The sequence below is a fragment of the Mauremys reevesii genome, linkage group 16, assembly GCF_016161935.1.
Source record: "Mauremys reevesii isolate NIE-2019 linkage group 16, ASM1616193v1, whole genome shotgun sequence".
Classification (NCBI taxonomy): Eukaryota; Metazoa; Chordata; order Testudines; family Geoemydidae; genus Mauremys; species Mauremys reevesii.
In genome coordinates, this window is record NC_052638.1 from 41750451 (window position 1) to 41774981 (window position 24531).

General features: G+C 45.6%; 1 protein-coding gene across 1 annotated transcript in view; it reads right to left on the bottom strand.

Moving 5' to 3' along the window:
- Window positions 1–42: 42 nt before the first annotated feature.
- Window positions 43–24531, bottom strand: part of TERF2 (telomeric repeat binding factor 2) — a 29316-nt gene continuing 4827 nt past the window's right edge. Inside the window, exons 2-11 of the mRNA XM_039502543.1 lie at window positions 14925–15191; window positions 14724–14819; window positions 13308–13438; window positions 12210–12296; window positions 11741–11887; window positions 9650–9939; window positions 6510–6908; window positions 4420–4505; window positions 3495–3547; window positions 43–2254 (exon numbers count right to left, since the gene is read on the bottom strand). Of these exons, the coding sequence (XP_039358477.1) occupies window positions 2096–2254; window positions 3495–3547; window positions 4420–4505; window positions 6510–6908; window positions 9650–9939; window positions 11741–11887; window positions 12210–12296; window positions 13308–13438; window positions 14724–14819; window positions 14925–15191 (1715 nt within the window). The 3' untranslated portion in view covers window positions 43–2095. The remainder of the gene's footprint in view (window positions 2255–3494; window positions 3548–4419; window positions 4506–6509; window positions 6909–9649; window positions 9940–11740; window positions 11888–12209; window positions 12297–13307; window positions 13439–14723; window positions 14820–14924; window positions 15192–24531) is intronic.

The following is a 24531-nucleotide window of genomic DNA, read 5'->3' on the forward strand; positions in this document are numbered from 1 at the left end:
CTACACCATGGTCTGAAGGATGCTATTATAGTGATTAGTGTGTTAAAACATTCCTAGAAACTTTATTTAGTACAAGAAATATAGACAGTGATCACAGAGCAGCAATATGCCAGAGAAGACCCAGGGACTTGGCTACATGGGCTGTGTGTATCCTTTACTACCTTATGCTGCCATCCCATATGGTGCAGCAAGATATGTCCTGTTTCATCTTTGGCTGTGACTTCTCTTCTCTTATGGAGTCCGTCCTCGCTCTATAAATGGGAAAGGGGCACCACTGGCTGGAAAGTGTTCTACTGTATGGAGTGGGAGGCAAAGGGCTGGTATCGATTTTTGGATGTGGGATGATATTTATTCTCATGTCCCGTATGGCACAAGGAAGAAAGCATCCCATGTTTCTCCCACTGACACTTATTAATCTGGCTTACTGTAACTGGCCCAAATGGAAATATTAAACAGGGAAAACATGGCTCTATTGACACTTTGCGAAAGGCAGTGCTTCACAGCCAGGCCACTCAAGCACAGGGGAAAGTTTCAGAACAGAAGAAAATATAAAATAAACAGGGCAAAGGGCAGGGAGAAAGAGCCTGGCTAATAGCTAAGTTAAAGAGGTTACTTGAGCCACTTGTATCCAGACAGCAGGTTCCTCTGGCAAGGTTCCTTCCAGCAACTGCTAGTGCCAAAGGACACGGCTAAAGCAAGCAGGGGACTTCTACCCAGCACCAGTGACAACAGAAGCAGCTCCCAGGACCCCTGCTGTTGGGGTATTTCTGCAGCTAGAACTGAAGGAAATTAAATGCATAAGTGTTGGTGGAAGCGAGGGGAAGATGATACATAAGTGCTTCTGAAATCCACCTGTTCCTAATAAGCAGCAGCATCCCACCGGATAGAGGTACAAGACTTTCTGGCACTCCAATTCAGCTAGTTGCTGATGTGATGCTCCTGGCTTCAGCTGGCTCAGGAAGTGAATGCAGGATGAAATTCTGGTTGTTAAAAGGGTGTCCCACAAAGCTGTCACTAGGCCACTGACTCAGGGATATGCCAAGCTTCTCCCTTTTCAAGGCGGAATATTTACCTCAGGAGGGAATGCTGGGGAGAGGCAAATCAAATTTGTTGCAATTGTTATATCCAACACAGGAACTGCTTTATTTTACATGATGGGTTCAGACATGGGATTGGAATGGCACTAGAAGGCACGGCATGTCTGGTGCCTGCCAGAGATCCCCAGAGACCTTTCAGGGATAATGCACTACTCCAGGAAATAGACAGAAGGAAGGGAATTTTGCAAAGGAGGCAACTCAAACAAAAGTCAAACCAACTGAACACTGTAACTTTTAACTTGATGACATCTGGCTCCAAACATTCTAGAAACTAATGAGCACAAAGACAAAACATCTCTTTTTAAAGCATCAAAAAAAAATGTGGAGGAAGAAATCCCCACTCAATATAAAAATGTACAAAGCAGAGAAATGTGGAAACAAACGCCAGTCTCCTGGCCAAGAAACCAGACTTCTGCCGGTGCAACAGCTCAGCCTACACCGCTGCTTTCCCTCTGGGAGGGGCTGAGGGGCAAAGGGAGAAAGCCGATCAGCCAAGTGATTCAAAATTGGTTTAAGAAAATTAATATAGATAAAACAGTCGGTGACAGGATTACCCTGCCATTCAACCAACATCTGAGGAGAGAAAGCTGTGATCCCAGCTACAGTCCACTCAGGTTCCAGCTCTAATGCTCACAGGGTAAAGGCTGCCAGAATCCTCACTCTTTCTGAACATATACAAAATGTCAGCATTGTAGCACTTTTACTAGAGTCTTTCCATAGTTACTCAGGCTGTGTTGCTCCTGTTGACAAAGATCTAAATTTAGTGACTCCAGGTAAATACAAGAACTAGGAAGGTTTCCCAAGCTCTAGTTAAACTTTGCTTCTTCCAGCTGTAGCATTCAGCTCTCCCAAGCAGCCATAAGAAGTCTCCACATCATTCCTATCACATTGCTAGGAAGGGGGCTACAAACTTCCTCCCATGGGAGTTGTTGCTTTGGTCCATCTTTTGGAGAGAAATGAGAGCACGTATCACTCTAAGAGTTCCTCAACTGCTGTTTTCAGTGGAGTCCCAGCTTTTTCATGGTCCGCCAGCGATCCTTAATCATCACCGCGGTGCGGTTCTCAAAGGGGAACTTATTGCAAATGATTTTCCAGTTCCCTTCTCCAAACTTCTTCACTCCTTCTCTGATCCACTCGCTTTCCTGTACTGTCCATCTCTGCAAAAGAAGAACAAGGCGTGCCATGACTCTTAAGGCACAAGTCCTATCACCTCTGCACTAAAGGCTTCTTAGCATCCTTGGTCCCCCTTACATCCATACTATCACAGCACCTTCTTATAACATAGTAATAAGGCACAGGTACCTCGCCAGTAACGCCACACGGTATCCAGTGATCACTCCATTCCAGAAGAATTGTTACAATGGTTATATACCAGGAAAATACTATAGCTGAAGTTCAGGACTAGTTCTGTTTCCCAAATCACAGTGTAGATTACCCAGGAAATTCTCAGGAGTTATTGCTCTTGTATCCTCCAAGTAGTCATGGAGAGAGTATGGAAGTTACATGCCCTACGCAACGTTCACACAAATAAAGAGAACTAACTACCTGCGGCTCGTAGAAGGAAAGGGCTGTGTTTAAGGGCTCTGTGAATTTCAATGACAGGAGGCCAAGTATAAGGGAAGAGGTGAACCACAAGAAAGCAAACACTGTAAGATGTTACAGGTAGCATAAAAGTGAACAGCCATTCACTTGTCAGAAAGGTGGTTACTGCAGGCATCAGATTTTGGAGCCTTTACAAGGCAAATGCTACCAGGTGACAAACTCTGTAAGTGGTGCCACTGGCATGCACCATGCTTTTTCACTGCATGGAAAATCCGACAGATCCAGCTCCAACCAACTGGCACCAGACAGAAAAGGGGCAAGTAAGGAGGATTCACTCAGGAGACACCAACCCTGGCACCTCCCGAAAGTGTATTTATATTTTCAATACTAGCTGCAGGCTTATTTAGGAATGATGTGGTTTCTAGGGTGTGTTCTGGTTCTCCGCCTCTTCAGCTCACTTACCTGCTGAGCAGTTCAGGAAGCAGATGCCAGCCAGGATATTATTTTAGGCCTCTACCACTTTCCTGGCTTTTAGTAGACAAACTGAAGCCAGGCCCTTACAATTTAAAGATCCGTGCAACCCAACTCACCCCCTTGTAAGTTCAACGCTTAGATAATACGAGCAGTGATCAAGGTACTCCAGTCCCTTAGTAAATATCATTTATCAGTGCAGCATCTTGGAGAGTTTTCCATTCAGTGTGCATCGCTTGGACTCGTCTAGCTGAGCTGATACCAGAGGCTAAGAAATCTCTGAACAGCAAAAGGGATTTCCCCTTTCCAACTGCTTCATTGCTTCACTACCCCTGCAAAGCCTTGCTTTGGGCTGCTGAACGGAGCTGGAGGGCTCTATATTACCTGCTTCTTGGAACCGAGGCTTGAAGAGCTGTGGCTATTTCTTCCAGGGGACTCTGAAAAATAAACCCAAGGAGAGTCATATTTCAGCATTCGCCTTCTGCTGTGCATGTATTTCCCAGAGAGACTGGCTTTAGCCTGTTCGATTACAGGGAGGGAGCGGCATGGCCACCAGAGGAACGCCCTTGACTAGGGTATGGAAAACAGAAACAAATGCCTTTACTTCCCCTAGCTTCTAGAATTCCACGTACTGAAGGGACACTTGGCCATTCTGATCCAAGCCCTGGTTACCTCATAAGAAGTGTAACTTAAGAAATATAATAACTAAGACTGCATCAAAAGGAATTAGACTTGTCTCAGGTTAGCGAATGTGTCTAAGGAAAAAAAAAAAAAAAAAGACGGCCCGAACCAAAAAGCTTCCTCAATAGAAATCTCTGTTCATAAATGGAAGCATGTTCAGGCCACAGCAGGGAAGGTCCCAGATGTTAAACAGCACCCAGGAGAAAAGTCTTAGCTGTGATTTATTACACCTTTTGAAACAAGCATGCAAACACTCATCTGCCACCCTACAGCTGTTAATGGGAAGGAACTGCTTTTGGGCTGGGTCTCAAACTAGAATAGCTGACAATGACTAACAGGTAGTTTCATCTCAGGTCTGAAGCTGTAACAAGAGGGTACTTGCTAGATGTTCCATGATCAGGTACACAATAGATTTAGCAACTTCCCATTGTTTGGGCCCGCCTAAGAAAGGACATCATCTCCATTTCTGCAGTCTTATAACAGCAACCGTAGTCCCAAGCTTTCCAGGGTTATGGGATTTCTAGACTTTTGGTTTCTGTCAAGTATTCAAGGCAACAGAGTGCCCAAGGGCTAACAGCATGGCTGGGACCAGCAATTAGAGTGTGCATGGCAAAAATAGCATACTTACTCTTGTCCAGGAAGAGCTCATCTTCCTCACTCCAAGTGTCCTTTTCTTCTTGCCCATTCGAGGTGTTCCATCTTGCTTTCAGTGGCCTGAAAACACACCACACACACATTTTAACTGCAACAAGCCAGCCTGGTTAATGAGGGCTGAAGAGACAGTCACTGCAGACAGCTAAATCAAGCATCCAAAAGGACCACAGACCACTGACTAATTACCTAGAGGCCACGGTCCAGGACCACCTTGGTTGCAATGAGTCAAGACTAAGATCAGCATGCAGCACTGGGAAATGTGGGAGCTTGCCTGACAGCTGGATTATGTATGTTTGCTTCACCTCCACAACACATGCATCTTAGTCCACTGCCATTTGACTGGTTTGTAGGTAAAGGGTGCCATAGGTGTATGTCTGGCATTCAGAGCCACACAGTGCCATTTTAATAACTACAGGTAGTTCCCTCTTTGGACCTTGACAGATCCCTGTATCAAACACACAAGAAGCAACTGAGAGTGAACTATGTAAAAACTAAGCAGTTGCTGAAAACTGATACAAACACCTGAGCTACCAAGAAGGTGCCGTGCATGTGGCATGAAACAGACAATGGAATGGGGCAGGAGCACTTAGCAAGAGTCACATGCTCCACAAGGCTGCTATGAAATTTTTATTACAGGCAAAGCCAACTGGTTCCAAACCAATTATGTTCCTTATTTCTCTTGCTCACATGCATGCACTCAACTCCTTACAGGATAAGGAGAAGTAGGCTGAAATCAGGTGCATTTAAAATACTTTAAAAGGATATGTTGCAAGTAGATTCAATTAGTTTTAATATTACAGCAACTACATGAAAACAAATGTTCCCTGTTAGTAATACTCCTGCGCATTCCATTGCCGTGGCAGCATGCAAGCATTTTCACACAGATGTATTTGAGCATTTGGGAAGGGGAAGGTTTGAAGTTGAACTCCTGAAGCAAAAGTTGACATCCTTTGTCACCAGTAGCCATCACCATCAGCACTACTGCCATTTAAAGCATTGCAACCTAGCTAGGATCTTAGTCAACAACAATGGGTGGCAAGAGCCAAAGTCAGGGAGCTCTGGAAACATGCCAATCCTGGGTGCTCCGCAGGGCACTGGGAACAGCTGGAGCCTACTCAACTGCATAGAACGTTTTACACTTGTAGTGGTCAACTTCCAAGCATTTTAGTGTGTTAGCACTTAACATTTTAAGCATATAAAACCTGAAATGCTAAACTCTAAACCAGTATCTTTTCAAGCATGAAAGTGCATGCAGCTCAGTAGGGTCTGCTCTGCAATTAGTAACCTGACGTGCTCCTAAGTCTGAAAACCTTATGGAACTATCATGTTTGCCTCATCTCTCCTGGGGAACTCAAGTACTGCTCAGGAAAGGGAATTCCCTGCTGTTTCATTCCTGCAGTTCCACAGTACCGCCTTAAGTGTGCAAAAGCAGAGGTCCTCGTCTGCACAGCCTCCAAGATGCATTAGAAGGGAACCCTGCTACACCCTCATCAAGTCCTACAGAAAACATGCATCCCAGAAGCCTAGCTCCAGAGAAAGTTTTGTTCCCACATATCCACCCACTCCCCTCTCTAACTTACAGCTAAGTGATAGAATACATATACAAGGTACAAAACAAGTGTGGAAGAATTAAAGTAACTTGCATCAATATTCTATTACTCTTAAAATTCATACATGGTTTAACTTCATCACAGATGTGAAAATTTACCTTAATCTGTCCCACAAAACATATCTACAAACTCCAACCTGTGTATTACTAACTGCAGATTTACATAGTCAGATGCATACACTGAGAAGCAGTTTGCAAGGATGTCAAGGGTCAGCATTAAGGTCATTGGAATGTAGGAGGTGAGCTTTCCCATGTTGCTAACCACATGTATGAACTACAAGGGCAATAGAACATTTGCTTTAACTATCCATTTCCACATTTTCCAAAAGGGAGGGATTTTTAACATTCTAGTTTCGCACTGATAAGGTTATATTGTTTAATGTAGCGATGTTAGCTATACGTTTTCAAAGTATTGCGTCTGTGTTAGAATACAGTATCATGGATGTGCTTCATACTTGGGACTTCTGGAAGACACACACTGAACATGTGGCTTTTGAACAAGAGTCCCGAATGCAGAAGATACCACTGGCTCCTGGGATGAGTCTGGAGTCTCACTCAGCTCAGTGCTCTGGCTGTCCTGCTCCATAATCAGTCTGCTTATAGTCAACAAGCGTTTACTCTTTGGAGGTGATTTAGGAATGTCTGAAGTCTCAGAGGTCTCCAAGGGTGGATTCTCCTCTTCTCTCTGCCTCTTGAGTCTGTGGGATACAGAAGGGGACAATTGCTTGGGGAAAGAAAAGTCTGTTTCATCCAGTTTGGTAAAGGCTGCATCAGAATCTTGGGAATTTGACAAGGTCTTGAAAGCTTCTCTCAGAGCAGAAATCCCATATGTGGTTACAGTTCCAGACGGCTGCCTATAAAATAAATGAAGCTATGCAGGTTACATCAATGATTTCAACAATACAAGGCTCTACTTCACTAAAATCGCAGCTGCTCCCCTCACTTTGCCTCATAGCTAAGCGCCTACCAAATTCACATTCATGCAAAAGCACATCACAGACCATGAAATCAGACCTTCCCCTGTGAAATCTAGCTATTAAAGGGGACAGAGAGAGACAGGGCCAGGGGCACCCCAACTGGGGACTGCTCCCATGCACCAGGCTTCCAGCTGCTAGTCCTGTCAGAGATAGGACTTCCTCTTCCCCAGCACAGCCGCTTTCAGGGGGAGGTCAGACCCACCTCTGGGTACCTCTCTCGGCTGCAGGAAGCTCCGAGGATGCTGCCTTCAGAGCCCAGCTTTCAGCCCTTTCAGCTCTGAAGGCAGCGCAGCCATGGAGCTTCCTGCAGCCGGAAGATCCCAGAGTTGGGTCTGACCTCTCCCCAGGAGCCACCGTGCAGGCAAAGAGGAAGTCCTGTCCTTCCCCAGATGGCCCGGACTAGCAGCTAGGAGCCCCCAGCTGAGGCGCTCCCAGAAGCACAGGGGGATATCAGACCCACCTCCAGGAATCTCCTCCGGCTGCAGGAAGCTCTGTGGCTGCTGTCTTCAGAGCCCAGCTCTGAAGGCAGCGCAGAAGTGATGGTGGCAATCCCATCTCACACACACACACACACACACACGCACAGTCCCCGTTTGGGTCAGGACCTCCATGGTTACAACACCCTGAAATTTCAGGTGTAAACACCTTAAAATGTGAAACTGACTAATTTTAAAAACCTCTAGCCATGAAACTGACAGTGAATTTGGTCAAAATGGACAGTGAATTTGGTAGGGCCCTATTCATAGCAAACAATTATGCCTGAAAGATGCCCCATCACAACACAAGGCATTCCCAATTTCTACTGACTCATCTCCGTTCTACAAGAACTTCAGTGTCATGTACCATCCTGTCACCAGTGCAGGTGAGCTGCCTCCTCCAAGACCAGTGGCTCTCATCCTTTTTTAGTGGTGACCCCTTTCACATAGGGAGCCTCTGAGTGCAACCCCCCTTATAAAGATATAAAAAAGTGTTTTTAATTTAACACCGTTATAAATGCTGGAGGCAAAGCAGGATTTGGGGTGGAGATTGACAGCTCACGAACCCCCAAGTAATAACCTCACAACCCCTTGAGGGGTCCCAACCCCCAGTCTGAGAACCACTGTCCAAGACAGATATCATTTCTGCTTGGTAATGACAGCAATGATCCTGAAAGCATCCGTGATGCCATATGGAATATGGGTGATCACTTATAATATTATTGATACCAATATTACAAAATTGCAGTGATTCCTACAAGATATGCCATGTAAGGTATCAGTGGAAAAGTTATGATTTGGTAAGTATAATCATGTTTATATGTATGCATCGTCTTTGTATTGAGTTATAAATGTGTGATATATTTGTGTATCAAACTTGTGCTTTGTTTCTGGGTGACACGCCCAGACAGTTTGGCATCAACACTATTCAGTCTGTTTGATGGCCATCAAAGGCAATCAGCTGTAAAATGAACCCATTGAGAGAAGCCAAGGGCTACCCTATGACTCAGTGGGACATGCCTGTGGACAGGGGACTCCAAGTGCTTTTCCTATGTGCCGTGAGCTTGTGTTTGGGACAAAAGATATAAAAAGGCAGCGGCATCTTCTCCATTTTCAATCCTGCTTTCCACCTTTGGAGCATCTTCTCTACAAACTGAAGCTTTTAACAAAGCACTGATAGATGCATCCAAGCTTTGGATGTTTTCCAGGGGGACTTTACAAGCCAGCAAATTCACCAATGCTGCTAAGAACTTGATATATGGACTCTGAAGTCATAGGTATGTATCTGATTGCTTTGACCATTTAGCAACTCTCTTCTCATTCTTTTCTTTTATAATAAAACCTTTAGTTTTAGATACTAAAGGACTGGCTGGCAGCATGGTATTTTGGGTAAGATCTAAACTAGTATTGATCTGGCAATATGGCTGGCCCTCTGGGGATCAGAACAACATTCTCTGTAGTGAACATAGTTTTAAAAAACTTCTCACTGTACTGGACCTATTTGCTGTTTGGGAGCCAGAGAACTGGAATGCAATAAAGGGAGTTGTGTGATTTCTTTTTTAGCTTCTTGATAACCATTGTGGGAGATCAGGAGCACAGTTTGGGACTAGTTGGTGAATCTAACTTCAGTGTTAACCACCAGTTTTGGGAGAATCTGCTCCCCTTTTTGCAGCCTGCCCTGACCTTGGCATTTTCAGTGTCAGCTACCATAGGCACCTCAGATCACAGCATCCATCTGTTTTATCCCTCCAAAGAGTGGCAAACTAAATGCATTGACCAAACTTATGTCCTCTGTACCATGGACACACCAAAACCCTTCTGTAAACATAAGAGCCTCTCTCATTCACCACCTGTCACAAGGGACACCTTCCCTTCCTATAGTCCAAACACTCACCAGGGTACTCTTCAGAAAAAAGAAGATCAACATTTTAATTCAGAGCTAGACAGCCTAGTGAAAAATCCTCAAGTAGTAGTCCCTGGGGCAGCACAACTGCATTGGCACATGGCAAAAAATTACAGTTGCCTGCACAGAGTGAAACCAGTGGGTGTTACAATTCAGAAGCAAAATTCTGGCAAACTTCATTCACCATATGTGGTCAGCTTTCCTCTCTAAGTTGCTAATGCATCACTGTAGTGGCTCACCTCTCAGAGTCCTTTGAAGACATTTCCACACTGTCTGGAGCCACTGCTGGTGGTTGCTTGGCTACTTCCACACTGTCTGGAGCCGCCGCTGGTGGTTGCTTAGCTACTTCCACACTGTCTGGAGCCGCCACTGATGGTTGCTTAGCTAGTTCCACACTGTCTGGAGCCGCCACTGATGGTTGCTTAGCTACTTCCACAGGCTTTGGAGCCGCTGCTTCCACAGGCTCTGGAACTAATGCCAGCTTCTTAGTTTCATCAATATATTCTGAATTCAAAGTCTTTTTCGCCATCTTTGACAGGAAGAAAGCACATAATCATTACAAATAAAACTCCAAGGAACTGCATTTATTTTACTCCCATTCCACAGGCATGGAACATTAATTAATTAATTACTTGCTGTTCTATGGTCAGGGTGCTATTTAGTATATTGGAGATAAGATGACGATGGTCATTTGTCAGGTGTTCTGCAGTAGTTACATGTGCAGAGTTAAGTTATCTTGATTAAGAACTATAACAACCACCAAGTAATTTTATAGCATGGAACCTTAAGAGAAGGTCTGAATTTTAAATGCTAAAAAATTATTCCCTTGGTGCGCTGATCCCAAAACTTTACAGCCAGACATTTGTATCTGACTTCTGAGTACAAGTCAAAAATATTACATGTCAATAAGACAAAGAAACAAATTGGTAACTTCTTTCTAATTCATATCATTTGAGACTATTGTATCAACATTATAAAAGTTATCTGCATCTCTGTGAGCCAGAGATTGTATTCTAACTGCACAGAGGTGGTTTACCAAGTTTCCCCAAGGATCTACAATCACTGGAGGTGATTATTGCACATCCTGGCACAGGTAAACATCACCAATGCAGTATAACCCCAAAGGATTTTACAAATGGTGGATCAGACCAGTTTCCAGAGGCCCAGGAAACAAAGAAAGGCTTTTGGTACAAAAGGTGAACTTAACGCGGGGCTTGGGGCGTTGTTCTTTACCTGAAAACTGACCTGAACCTTTAACAAGAGGGCAAGCCCTGCTGGAAGGATCTGAAAGACTTTGACTCCTACCAGACCCTCATTTGAAAGATGAGTCACTTCTAATATGCACTTAGACTTTTTATGGTTTTATGACAAAATTTCCTCTGTAATTCTTTTGTTCTTAAATAAACACACTTTGCTTTGTGAAGGCTAGCTAGTCCCTTGTCCTTCAGGGGAAAGCATGAAACCATGGGTGGGGAGCTAGGTCAGACTGCTGGGATAGTCACAGAGAACAGCAAGCCTAAATCCCAGATCTGAAGGGAGAGAGTCACAGGACACTGCCTATAGAGAGGTGACAGCTGGAGGCCTGAGACCTAAGGGTGTATCCCTTGAACTGAAGCCCAGAGGGGTTAGAGGTGACATGCATCACATGCAATTTTCCTGCAGACCATGGGGGGGTAACTCCACCAGAGAGGTCCTTTGGGGCCATCTGCCTGTCCCAAGTCAGGGTAAAGGAGGAGGGTTGGGCGTGGGGCTAGCAACTCCACCCTGTAAAAATCAGCTTGCTACAGAAACGCCAACAATAGAGTTAACAGAGACTTTTAGCCTGGAAAAAGAAGGGTCTTCAACTCGAAGATGCATGACGCTGGGTGGTGAAAGCCGCGAGGAAGCCACTAAGCCGATCACCCTTCTTGCAGCCAGGAGGATTACCATCGGCACATGGAACGTGAGGACCATGTACGAGTCAGGAAAGACGGCGCAGGTTGCAGCAGAGATGAGGAGCAACAACCTGACCCTACTAGGCATTAGCGAGACATACACTACGCAAGCAGCCAACCAACATCACCAGACAGGCACTGCAGTGGAACCCCCAAGGCAAGCGGAAAAGAGGCCGCCCAAGAAATACCTGGCGACGCGACCTTCAGGTTGATAGCAAAAAAATGGGCTATACCTGGAACCAGCTAGAGCGAATGGCCCAGGATAGAAGACTATGGAGATCTGTTGTTGGCGGCCCATACCCCGGTTGGGGTGACGGGCATGAATGAATGAATGAATGATGGGGGGGTGACAGCTGGGGTAGGGCTAAAATGTGGGTAGCCAGGGTAGATACATACAGTCAAGAGAAAGGGCTCTGAATCCTCCAGGTAGGTCTCCAAGAACTGGAACGCACTCTGTTGAAAAGTCTTGTAGGAAAAATTTCGGATCATCGTATGAGACAAATTCTTCTCACGGATAATGCTGAGCAACTCTGTCCTCAGTTTCTAGTCAAGAGGCAAGAACATTCTGAATATGTACAAATGATACAAGTTACAAATGCAGGAGCTGGGGGTTTGGGTGGAGAGGGGACTTCCCCACTGACACTACAACATTATCAGCTAATTTATACTGATCTAAATTAGGAAGCAAATGCCAGAAAAGTCTGGATTCTGTGTCAGCATTGCCAACTACATTTGCTTTCGGTGCCAGACAACGCAATGGTAGCAGCAGACAAATTAAGAAAAGGAAATACATGTTTGGGAACATATTGCACAGCCAACAAGATACTCCATCTCAAGCCCCAAAAATTCACATAATCAAACTCACCTGGGTGCTGGGATCCTTTGCCATGTTTTTTTTCAGAATTTTTGAGGCTTTATCAAACTCCCTCTTTTTGATACAAATGATAACAGCCTAAAGAGGAAAAAGAGGATCTCAATTTTTGTGTATCAATTCAACCACATCTCCTAAATCAGCTTCACATACAGCACAATCAAAATGCAAGCAAAACCTGTGACGTTCCTTCCAAACATAATCCAAGTAACATGGAAACACCACTTTTTGCACCAAACACCTTAATGAGCTGCTAACCTGAAATCCTACTATACCCTTCTAACTATCCCATTAATGCAAGGTTATAATTAAGGATTGCGTTACCTAATTTCATTTGTATGGTGTCATTCAATTCAGCAAAATACTTATTGTAAATGTACATGGACACCTCTGAAATTTGAGAATCCATCAGTTCTCACTAGATTTCCTTGGCTTAATTTTAAACAAACAAGTAGCCTTCTACAGGATCACAGAGTTACGTGGCATGTCACTACTAAAAGAAGCTGACATGGCCCCTCCCCAAAGAGCTTACAAGTGAAGGCAGACAGCATGTGGATGTAGGAAGAAAGAGAAAATGCGCCAAAGACATTTTGATGTGCCTTGGCAAGTGTCTTGTAGCCTCAGGTTTGCTTATTGTAGCATAATATGCAATAAAACATCATAGTTACATTTTATATTTTACATACATCATACATGCAAACTTTATCTCAAGCCTGCAAATTGAACAGACCAGTTTGCAGGGGATGACTAGTTGCAATAGTAAGGTTTTAGGAGGGATTCTTAGTCTCTATGAGCATTCTAGTTCTACATTTAAAAGGTACCCCAGTAAAAAGAAGAGAGAAAGGATGCATTATTTCTAATATAGTCAATAGAGAAAATGGTAATAGCAAAAGAAATGTTCTGCTTTTCAGTTCACCTGTAATAGTAACCTATTAGGATCTGTAACTCTATCTTCCTAACAATGGAAAGCTCCCGGAAGACCTGGAAGGGACAATTGCCCTCAGTGTAAGGGAAGCTTTTTTTTTTTTAAATTAGATTAAAGCTTATAAAACTCTAAACTATTTGAATGAAAAAGGAGAACTTGACCCTTACAGCTTGCTTCACCATTTTTCTAACAGATTCCATTGCCACCTCAGACACAGGAAATTCTCTCTCAATCAGCTCCAGCACACCGATTGCAGATTCAAGAGGGGTGAGCTCTGATTCTGTATCAAAGGTGCAATCTACAATTAAAAGAAACAATTCATTCCTGTTGGTTTTAAAACAGACACACAAATCTACCTGGGACCAAGAAATCCTCCACAGGAAGCAGACAAAACAAGTAGGCTAAGATTTGCTCAGTTAGGCCACTAATGCTGCAGTAACTGACACAGCAGAGAACAGCACACACAAAACAATTATGATCAAGACAGACAAGAAAGGCTGTCTAAGTTATGCAAGGTCCTCAAAAAGAAACATGACATTTGGTGAGTTTGAAATTAAAAGCAATAAACATTGTGAGCTGAGTATGTGGAGGTTTGCTTTACCTTACACTACAAAGAGAAAAATCAGGAATTAATACACTGAATAAAAATTACAGAAGATTACACTAATGCAGTTTAAATTCTCAAACATCAAGAAATTCAAACGTAAAGTTCTTGCCATATTGAAAGGGCACTGTTGTCAGATCAAATCTGATCCCCAAGTTTAAGTTTTGCTCAAGTATAACTAGATCGAAGACTGATATACATGGTTGCTTTACTTAATGTTTTAATTTCAATTGAAAGCAAAAACAAAGCCTTCTCCACAGTGTTTTCACTCCAACATTGTGTTCTTGGTCTATCACAGGAGAAATAAAGAATGAAATTGGTTTACCTATACATTGTTTGTAAAGAAAGTGGAAGTGACTTTGTTCCAGATGACAGAGAGAGAAAATATAGAATCCCTGCAAAGAAGCCAAGTTTTTCTTAAACAAAAACTTTTGTTTGGGTTTTAGGCTATTAATAACAGAATGTTTGATGTTTACCCCACATGTTGCCTTCAAGTGACAATGCTAAACAGGGAAAAAGAAATCATATCTCAGTCTGAAAGTTTTACCTATTATTGTTCAATTCCTATTACTGAAAAGAGTGAAAATTACTTCGCTATTTCCCAGTTTGTTTACCCTGAATGTTAACTACCCTATGAAAAGACTCACTTTCAACTACTTTGGTTTTGGTCAGAGGCACTATCCCTACTATTATCAGGCCTATGCCCTTTCCTTTGCAGAAAAGACCCTTATAAACAAAAAAACACAAGCAGATTATTTCAAGGAATTATAACAGAAGTTTCAGAGACCTTTATCCAAACCTGAATTTAAAACAATCTAAATAGCGTAGTTGGTTTTCCTCGGGCAAACAGTAGATAAAAAGTGATTTCAGCAGAACGGTCCCACGCTGCACTGAGCATAGGCAATGCACTGAGGTGAATGACGTTTTGGGAACAGGGCTGAGCACCAGTAAGGCAAACTGTGGCGCTTTTCTCTCGTACCTAGGTTCTCTCCCTCCTCAATTCTTGAAAGAAACTGCATAATCCGGAGCAGCCGGGAGATTGCAGGTTCCTTAACCAGGGGCCGCAGCAGCAGAGCTAGAGAGAGAGAAGACAGAGAGCTTGGGACATCCACGTCAGAAACACCCCCTCCCGGCGGGCCCCGGGCGCCCCCGCCCCCGCCCCCTCCCGGCGGGCCCTCACCCTGCATCACGTCGCGGAACTCGCGGAAGTCCCGGTTCCGGCGGGCCCGATAGGCCCCCACGGCCTGGTGGAAGTAGAACTGCAGCACCCAGCGGTTCACCGCCTCCTCGGGGGCGCGGAGCCCCAGCGCCCCCTTCCCAGCCGCCATGGGCCCCCGCCGGCTCCGGGAGACCCGCCCGCGCGCGCCAGCCATCCCGCGCCAGGATTCGGAAGTGACGTGCACAGCACGACGGAAGTGACGGCATCCCGCCGCTGCCCTCTCGACACCTTAGGGAAAGCGAGCGCCCCCTGCACTTCCTCCTCTTATTGCTACGCGGGGCCACGGGCGACTACAGCGACCGGCATGCACTGCGGCCTCCGGCTCCCAATATGCCCCACGGCCCGGATCTCCCGGCCTGCACTGCGTTGCTCGGCCCCGACGAGCCGCGCAGTCCCCGGCTGGCGGCGAGCCAGGCCCGGCGGGGCGCAGGGATGGAAGGGGATGTTTACACTGTCCTGTTCCGCACCCCAGTCATTAGCGAGAGGGTCCCGCCCTTCCCCATCCGGGCAATAACAGCCCCTGCTGCAAACAGACTGGCCCAAGTCCCGCCTCCTCGGTGCTGCACCCGTGGGGTTGCATTGGGGTGAGCTCAGCCTAGTGCCCGTACCTGCCCTCGGTCATACAAACTGCTCTTCTGGCCTAGGTCTGCGTGAGAGACGGGTGACCCTGGGAACCCCGGCCCAGTCCCTGGGGCCTGATTAAAAGAGTCTCCACATTTCTACATGTAATCACCGCGGTTCCAGATTCCTTGTACATCGAACTACACATTTGCTAAAAACATTCTCCTAATCTCTAGTAACAAATTAATGATGATTGAAAAGCTTTTTCAACATATAAAAGCAGGAAATGAGTGGCCACCTCTTTCCCTTAAGTGTCCAGAATATAGTAACAACTCAGAAGCCCAGAAAATATTGTCTTCTCTTGACACCACCATTTTGAGTCCCATTAATAACCTTGGATGAACTATGATTGAGTCCTGCTAATGCTAATTTAGTCAAAATATAAAATTAGCCAAACTCTGTCCACGTGCAGAATTCTGGGCCTGTTACTTAAGTCATAGAGACATGTTGGTGCCACCCTCAGTTTGAAGTTGTGCTACTATGGTACGGCCACATCTTGAATGCTGCATGCAGATGTGGTCGCCCCATCTCAAAAAAGATCTATTGGAATTGGAAAAGGTTCAGAAAAGGGCAAAAAAAAAGATGAGGGGTATGGAACAGCTTCCACATGAGGAGAGATTAATAAGACTGGGACTTTTCAGCTTGGAAAAGAGACAACTAAGGGGGGGATATGATAGAGGTCTATAAAATCATGACTGGTATAGAGAAAGTAGATAAGGACATCCTTGTTTACACAAGAACTAGGGGTCACCAAAGGTTTAAAACAAAAGGAAGTATTTTTTTCACACAGCTCAGTCAACTTGTGGAATTCCTTGCCAGAGGATTTTGTGAAGGCCAAGACCATAACAGGGTTCAGAAAATAACTAGATAAATATCAGTGGCTATTAGCCAGGATGGGCAGGAATGGTGTCCCTAGCCTCTGTTTGCCAGAAGCTGAGAATGGCGACAAGGGATGGATCACTTGATGATTACCTGTTCTGTTCATTTCCTCTGGGGCACCTGGTATTGGCCACTGTCGGTAGACAGGATACTGGGCTAGATGGACCTTTGGTCTGACCCAGTAGGGCCATTCTTATGTACTACCCTTTCTTCTTTTGCATTTAAGAATATGTGAAAGAGGGAAGGGAGTAACACTCTCTACATACTATACAGTAGTGTTCTCCCAGACCTGAGGATATCCTAGCTTCATCCTAATTTCTTCAGAGATTTCATTCTCTTCTAACTTAAAATATTTGGTGGTATTGTAAATTCATCTTTCATTGCCAACAACTCTTCTTCTTCCCCTCACATATAATACTCCTTCCTAGAATTTTGGAAACTGAACTCACTTTAGTAGGATCAATGCTCCTGTCTCCTCTTTTGTTCCTAATGCAAATCCTATCTGAAGACAGCTGTCTTCCTTTCAATAGTCTAGTTAACATACTGCAGGATTTATTCCCATAGACAAAGAATTTATGTGGATGATTTAGTTTATAATATTACAGCCAATGACCGCCTTGCCTTCATTATTTCCTTTCTTGTTTTCAATCCCAACATTCTTTTTCTATTAGATTCCTTTTCTATGTAATGCCAGCTCTAATCCCCAGTGGACCTCAATTATCTCTTCGGTGCGTGCCTCCTACAAAAACATTTCCTGTTGCAAACAATAACCCTACACTGATTCCTAAACAATAAACAGTGACCCCTCTTTGAAGCCCTGCACTGACAGGCTCCAAAAAGGATTGTTCATCCATTTCTACTCAGTTAGAAAAGTAATTACAAATGGGAGTTCTGTTTGGCTTTCAGGACATCCCCACCCTTTTCCTCCCCTCCAGGGGCTCCGTAGAAGAGAAAGAAGAGGAAAAAGAAACAAGAAAAAAACAATATGTGTCAAAAGGAAAACAATAAAACTGGGAGGGAAAGAAATGCTATTGGCAAACAAACAAAGGGAAGTAAAAATAATTAAAATCTGCAAGAGCAAGAGTATGATGTGTTTTTACCTCTGGACTGAGTTGAGTGACCTCTACAGTGTATGCACAGTCATGGGGCAGTTAGAATGGAACTAATTATAACCTGATTGTCACAAGGTTAATTTGTTTGAATGCAGCACTGAAGGGTTAGGAAGGATAGAGAAATCTACAGATCCATACTGTGTCCTGTTCTTTGAGGCAGCATGACAGAATTACGCAGTTTCCTTAGGGTCTCTTACTGTATAAAATGGGCACAAGCTAATGGAGCAAGCAAGACGACTCAGGTCTCAACCCATAAGACCATGGCAAAACAGCTGATCAGTTTGGTATTAGTGTGCTGTATTGGCTACTCATGATCCAAGGGAAACATTATTACCAAGGGAAATCATCTGTAAGATTGTTACTCTAATTTTTTAAAATACATTCTTAATTTTCAGGCTGGGACATCCTAAAGCACCCAGGATCTGTTAAACACAACAGCTTTCTCACCCTCCTGAGACACATTGCTCCTACTAGAAGCAGCAGCTTTAGCCAAGGTTGATGCAACTGCATTCAGCAGACTATAGAGGTTTCAGGAGCTTGAGCTTCTTTGTTCATTTTAGCTTGAACATCAGAAAAGTGAGATCTATTAGACTACTCAAGGACAATAGTGGAAGCCTCACCATTTGTGTCACTTATACCGAACTGGACAACGCTCTGGAGACTACAAAGTAATGAACAATCCTGCAATGGCTTCTGCAGGGATGGGAGTGAACAGGAGGGAAAGAACTCATGTGACCTTATAGGTCTTTTCAATTTTTATCTTCTACTATTCTGTGTTCAGTTGGTTAAAATCAATAATATCAATAAACAATGCTTTTTTACATTATGGAGCCCAGTTTGAGTTGTTGGCATCCTTTTGTCTGCGAGAGATGGTGGGAATTGCAGACTATGATGTAGATGGTTTGCAATGTCTCATATGACTGAATAGTCCAGTCTGAGATTTGCATGATCTTTGGCAGTTATTGCAAATGTCTGTATCCTGGGAGCTGCTTGCTTCCTACGGGCTCTTTACTCTTCAAGCTTTGTGGGGCTAGCTTCTGTCTGGACTTTGATACCCTGATGGAGACCACAGTGCCACTTGTTACGATCACTTGCCAAGATTTCCCATTGGTCAGGATCAATTCAAAATTCCTTCATCTCTCGCTTGCATGTGTCTTTATAGCAAAGATTGGGACATCCTGTTGTTCCCTCTGATAGCTCCCGATATAACATGTCCTTGGGTATGTGTCTGTCTTACAACCTACTCAGATGGCCCAGCCAGCACAGTTGCCTTTGCTTGAGCAGGGCTGTCACACATGGTAAATTTGCCCTTTGAAGAACCTCTGCGTTGGTGACTTTATCCTGCCATTTGGTGTTGAGTAAACAGCGTAGGTGGAAACTGTTTAACTTTTTCTCCTGGTGAGCATAAGTTGTCCATGTTTCCCCACCATACATGAGCGCTGAGGAAGCAAACTTGGTACACTAGCATTTTGGTCTTGATGGTAAGCTTTGTTCCAGGCTCTTTTAGTTAGTCTGATAAAGGTGGTGGCAGCCTTTCCAATGCGAATTCCAATGAAGAATTTAGTTCTTCATCCAATAAAAGGTCGATGGTCACTGTAGAACCTAAATAGCTGAACTTTTGGACGACTTCTAGCTGGTTTGTCAGCAGAGCAGGTCTATTTGCAATACTAGAAAAGATAGGATGCCCACCAACTCTGTTAAGTCTTACACGTTCATTCCACAACAACATGAGATCAACTGTCCAGTTTGACGGGGCCACTTCGGACAACTTTGAGATGAAAAGCGGAATGATGCAAGGACGTGTTCTTGCCCCTACACTCTTTGGAATCTTCTTCTCAGTACTCTTGAACTGTAACAAGGACATGAAAGATGGAGTTTATCTCCACACAAGTTCAGATGGGAAACTCTTCAACCTGTCCCCACTTAAGTCAAAGACCAAAGTAAAAAAGGTGCTGCTCAGGGAACTTCTATTCGCTGATGCTGCTGCCCTCATAGCATAGGCACCGAGTTTCTAATCTGCTGGGGGGTGGGGGGGCAGCTTCTCTCTGGCCCCACCCAGGCCCCACCCACACCCTGCTTCTTCCCACCCCAGCCCCACTTATGCTTAGTGATTCTTACCCCTTTAGAGTGCAAGCAGCAAAAAGAACCAAGTTTATCTGTGGGTACGTCTACACTACAGGACTATTCCGAATTTGCATAAACCAGTTTTGTAAAACAGATTTAATAAAATCGAGTGCGCGCGGCCACACTAAACACATTAAATCGGTGGTGTGCGTCCATGGTCCGAGGCTAGTGTCGATTTCTGGAGCGTTGCACTGTGGGTAGCTATCCCGTAGCTATCCCATAGTTCCCGCAGCCTCCCCCGCCCCTTGGCATTTCCGGGTTGAGATCCCAGTGCCTGATGGGGCAAAAATCATTGTCGCGGGTGGTTCTGGGTACAGCCTCACCCCTCCCTCCCTGAGCAGCAGACAACCGTTTCGCGCCTTTTTTGCTTGGTGAACTGTGCAGACGCCATAGCACAGCAAGCATGGACCCTGCTCAGCTCCATACCGCAATCGTGAATGTTTTAAACACCTCGCGCACTCTCGTGCAGTCTATGGTGAACCAGGACCTTCAATCCGAGGTGAGGAGGAGGCGGATACGGCAGCGCGGCGATGACAGTGATGAGGACGTAGACACAGAATTCTCTCAAACCGCGGGCCCTTGCACTTTGGAGATCCTGATGGTAATGGGGCAGATTCTATCCATTGAACGCCGATTTTGGGCCCGGGAAACAAGCACTGACTGGTGGGACCGCATTGTGTTGCAGGTGTGGGACGATTCCCAGTGGCTGCGAAACTTTCGCATGCATAAGGGCACTTTCATGGAACTTTGTGACTTGCTTGCCCCTGCCCTGAAACGCCATAATACCAAGATGAGAGCAGCCCTCACAGTAGAGAAGCGAGTGGCGATAGCCCTGTGGAAGCTTGCAACGCCAGACAGCTACCGGTCAGTCGGGAATCAATTTGGAGTTGGAAAATCTACTGTGGGGGCTGCTGTGATGCAAGTAGCCAAAGCAATCACTAAGCTGCTGCTACGACAGGTTGTGACTCTGGGAAACGTGCAGGCCATAGTGGATGGCTTTGCTGCACTGGGATTCCCTAACTGTGGGGGGGCGATAGATGGAACCCATATCCCTATCTTGGCACCGCAGCACCAGGGCACCCAGTACGTAAACCGGAAGGGGTACTTTTCAGTGGTGCTGCAAGCACTGGTAGATCACAAGGGACGTTTCACAAACATCCACGTGGGATGGCCAGGGAGGGTTCATGACGCTCGCGTCTTCAGAAGCACTACTCTGTTTAAACGGCTGCAGCAAGGGAATTACTTCCCAGACCAGAAAATAACAGTTGGGGATGTTGAAATGCCTGTCGTTATCCTGGGGGACCCAGCCTACCCCTTGATGCCATGGCTCATGAAGCCATACACAGGCAGCCTGGACAGTGGTCAGGATCTGTTCAATTACAGGCTGAGCAAGTGCAGAATGGTGGTGGAATGCGCATTTGGCCGTTTAAAGGCACGCTGGCGGACATTACTGACTCGCTCAGACCTCAGCCAAACCAATGTCCCCTATGTTATTACTGCTTGCTGTATTCTCCACAATCTCTGTGAGAGTAAGGGGGAGACCTTTATGGCGGGGTGGGAGGCTGAGGCAAATCACCTGGCCGCTGATTACGCGCAGCCAGACACCAGGGAGATTAGAAGAGCACACCAGGAAGCGGTGCACATCAGAGAAGCTTTGAAAACGAGCTTCATCAATGGCCAGGGTACAGTGTGACTGCTGTGTTTGTTGATGAACACCCAACCCCCTTGATTGACTCAGTCCCTGTAAGCAACTCCCCCTCCCCCTTCGAGTACAGCTTACTTATGCAAATAAAGTCACTCTCATTTAAAAAGCATGAATTCTTTATTGATTCATTATAAAAAGAGGGAGAGAAGTAAGGGTGTGGTTTGGGAGAAGGATAGGAGGGATGGAGAAGGGTTAAAAAAAATTCACAGTAATGACATCCTTCTGGTTGGGCTGTCCACGGGGGTGGAGTGGGCGGGTGCACGGAGCCTCCCCACGCTGCTCTACACGTCTGGGTGAGGAGGATGTGGAACATGGTGAGGGTTGAGGGTGGTTATACAGGGGCTGCAGTGGCACTCTGTGATCCTGCTGCCGTTCCTGAAGCTCCACAAGACGCCGGAGCATGTCAGTTTGATCACGCAGCAGCCCCAGAGTTGCATCCCGCCACCGCTGATCTTCCTGCCGCCACCGCTGATTTTCCTGCCGATCTTCCTGCCGCTACCTCATCTCGGTTGTCCCTCCTGTCCTCACGTTCATCCCTCCTGTCCTCACGTTCACTGGCCTCTTTCCTGTAATTTGATACCACGTCCTTCCACTCATTCAGATGAGCTCTTTCATTGCGTGTAACTTCCATAATATCCGAGAACATCTCATCTCGCGTCTTCTTTTTCCTCCGCCTTATCTGTGCTAGCCTTTGGGATGGAGGAGGGATGGTTGAAAAATTTGCAGCTGCATGAGGGAGATAAATATTTAGAAAGATACATGTTACAGAACAATGGTTATACTCTTTCACAGTGAACAGCACTATTCACCTAGCACATGTGATTTCCCTACAAGGTCGCATTTTTCATCTTAATAGTCAGTGCTTGCAGCTCTGGAGTTACAGATCTCACAGACACAGGTCCAGGCATCAGAATTCAGCTTGCATGCGGCCATGGTAAGCCACTGTCTTTCGGGTTCTGTAGTGATTTACCCCTCCCCCGCAACGCATGGCTAATACCATGCTAGCTCCCTGCTAATCAACAACCTTCCCACCCCCCCACCCACTGCGTGTCTGGTAGCTTGGGGAAGATCGCCGGTGACCAAACACAGAAAAGATCATCGGCATTTCACTCCTCCCCTCCCCCCGCTTCGCTACGTGCAGGAAAGTTTTTTTTTTTAAGCTGCTGCAGTCCATGAACCCAGTAGAAAAATGGCCACCCCCCTTACTTAAATTCCTGATTTTTAACCAGGTTATCCTGAACGATATCACTTTGCTGAGGATAACAGAACAAGATAAAGAGCGGATGCTTCTTGAATGCCAACAGTCACCGGGACCATACGCTGCTATGCTTTGCCACGCAATGATACCTGATTACTTGCTACATGCATGGCGTGGTAAAGTGTCCTACCATGGTGGGTGGAACAAGGCTGCCTTGCCCAGAAACCTTCTGCAAAGGCTTCTGGAGTACCTACAAGAGCGCTTCATCGAGATATCCCTGGAGGATTTCCTCTCAATCCCCGGACATGTTAACAAACTTTTCTAAGTAACTATACTGTCTGCGAATGCATCCCAAGTCCTCAGGGCAAATCAATCATTAAAAAAGGCTTGCTTAAAAAACAATGTTTGCTATTTGCAAAGGTACACTCACCAGAGCTCCCTTCCATGGCGTCATTGTCTGGGATAGTGGCTTGTGAGGGTTGGGAGGACGGTAATTCCGTCAGGGTGATAAAAAGCTCCTGGCTGCTGGGGCTCACGGAGTGCTGTGTGCTCTCTGCTAGGTCTTCCTCCTCTTCTTCATCTTCATCTTCCCCGTCTGCATAATCCTCAGCCATGGCAGAGATTACAACCCCCACCTCGGAATCCACGATCAGGGGTGGGGTACTTGTGGCGCAGCCCCCTAAAATTGCATGCAGCTCAGCATAGAAGCGGCATGTTTTTCGACCTGCCCCGGACCTTCCGTTTGCTTCTTTGGTTTTCTGGTAGGCTTGTCTGAGCTCCTTAACTTTCACTCTGCACTGCACTGAGTCCCTGCTGTGGCCTTTATCCGTCATAGCCTTAGAAATTCTTTCAAATACTTTTTCATTTCGTCTTTTGGAACGCAGTTCTGTTAGCACTGAATCCTCTCCCCAGATAGCGATCAGATCCAGTACCTCCCGTGCAGTCCATGCTGGGGCTCTTTTACGATTCTCAGGAGACTGCATTGTTAACTGTGCTGATGAGCTGTGCGTGGTCACCTGTGCTGATGAGATCTCCACGCTGGGGAAGCAGGAAATGAATTTCAAAACTTCGCGGGGCTTTTCCTGTCTACCTGGCCAGTGCATCCGAGTTCAGAATGCTGTCCAGAGCGGTCACTGGTGCACTGTGGGATACTGCCCGGAGGCCAATACCGTCGATCAGCGGCCACACTAACCCTAATCCGATATGGTAATACCGATACTAGCGTTACTCCTCTCGTTAGGGAGGAGTACAGAAACCGGTTTAAAGAGCCATTAAAATCGATATAAGGTGCCTCCTAGTGTGGACGGTTGTGGCGTTAAATCGGTTTTACGCTCCTAAAACCGATTTAAACGCCTAGTGTAGACCAGGCTTGTGTCAGGGATTTTTCTCTCTTTCTCCCCAGAGCCCAGGCTGATGGGATGAGATCATATGCAGGTCTCCTCTTCCTGGAAGGGGTGAGGAGTGCAATTAACAAAATCTTTGTTCTTTTGATGTTTCACACTGGCTCATTTGGTTTCAAAGACATTCTTGTTGGGCAGGACGTAACATCTTCTGTAGGAAGCCAGCATTTACATTAGAGAAGGTTCCTTTGATGAGTTACACAGTTAGAGAGGTTTACAGTGTAACATTTGCTATTGCTTTATAACCAGTGATGAGCTGCCAAATTTTTAACAACCGGTTCCCTCCTCCCTCCAAATTTTTAACAACTGGTTCCCTCCTCCCCCCACACTCCTGTCCCATCCAACCCCCCCCCATGTTCCTTGACAGCCCCCCCCCCATGCCCTATCCACCCCCCTTCCCTGTCCCCTGACTGCCCCTTGCCACCCCATCCAACCCCTTCTCTCATTCCTGATGGCACCCCGGGGACCCCTACCCCATCCAACCACCCCTTCTCTCTGTCCCCTGACTGTCCCTGGAATCCTTACCCCT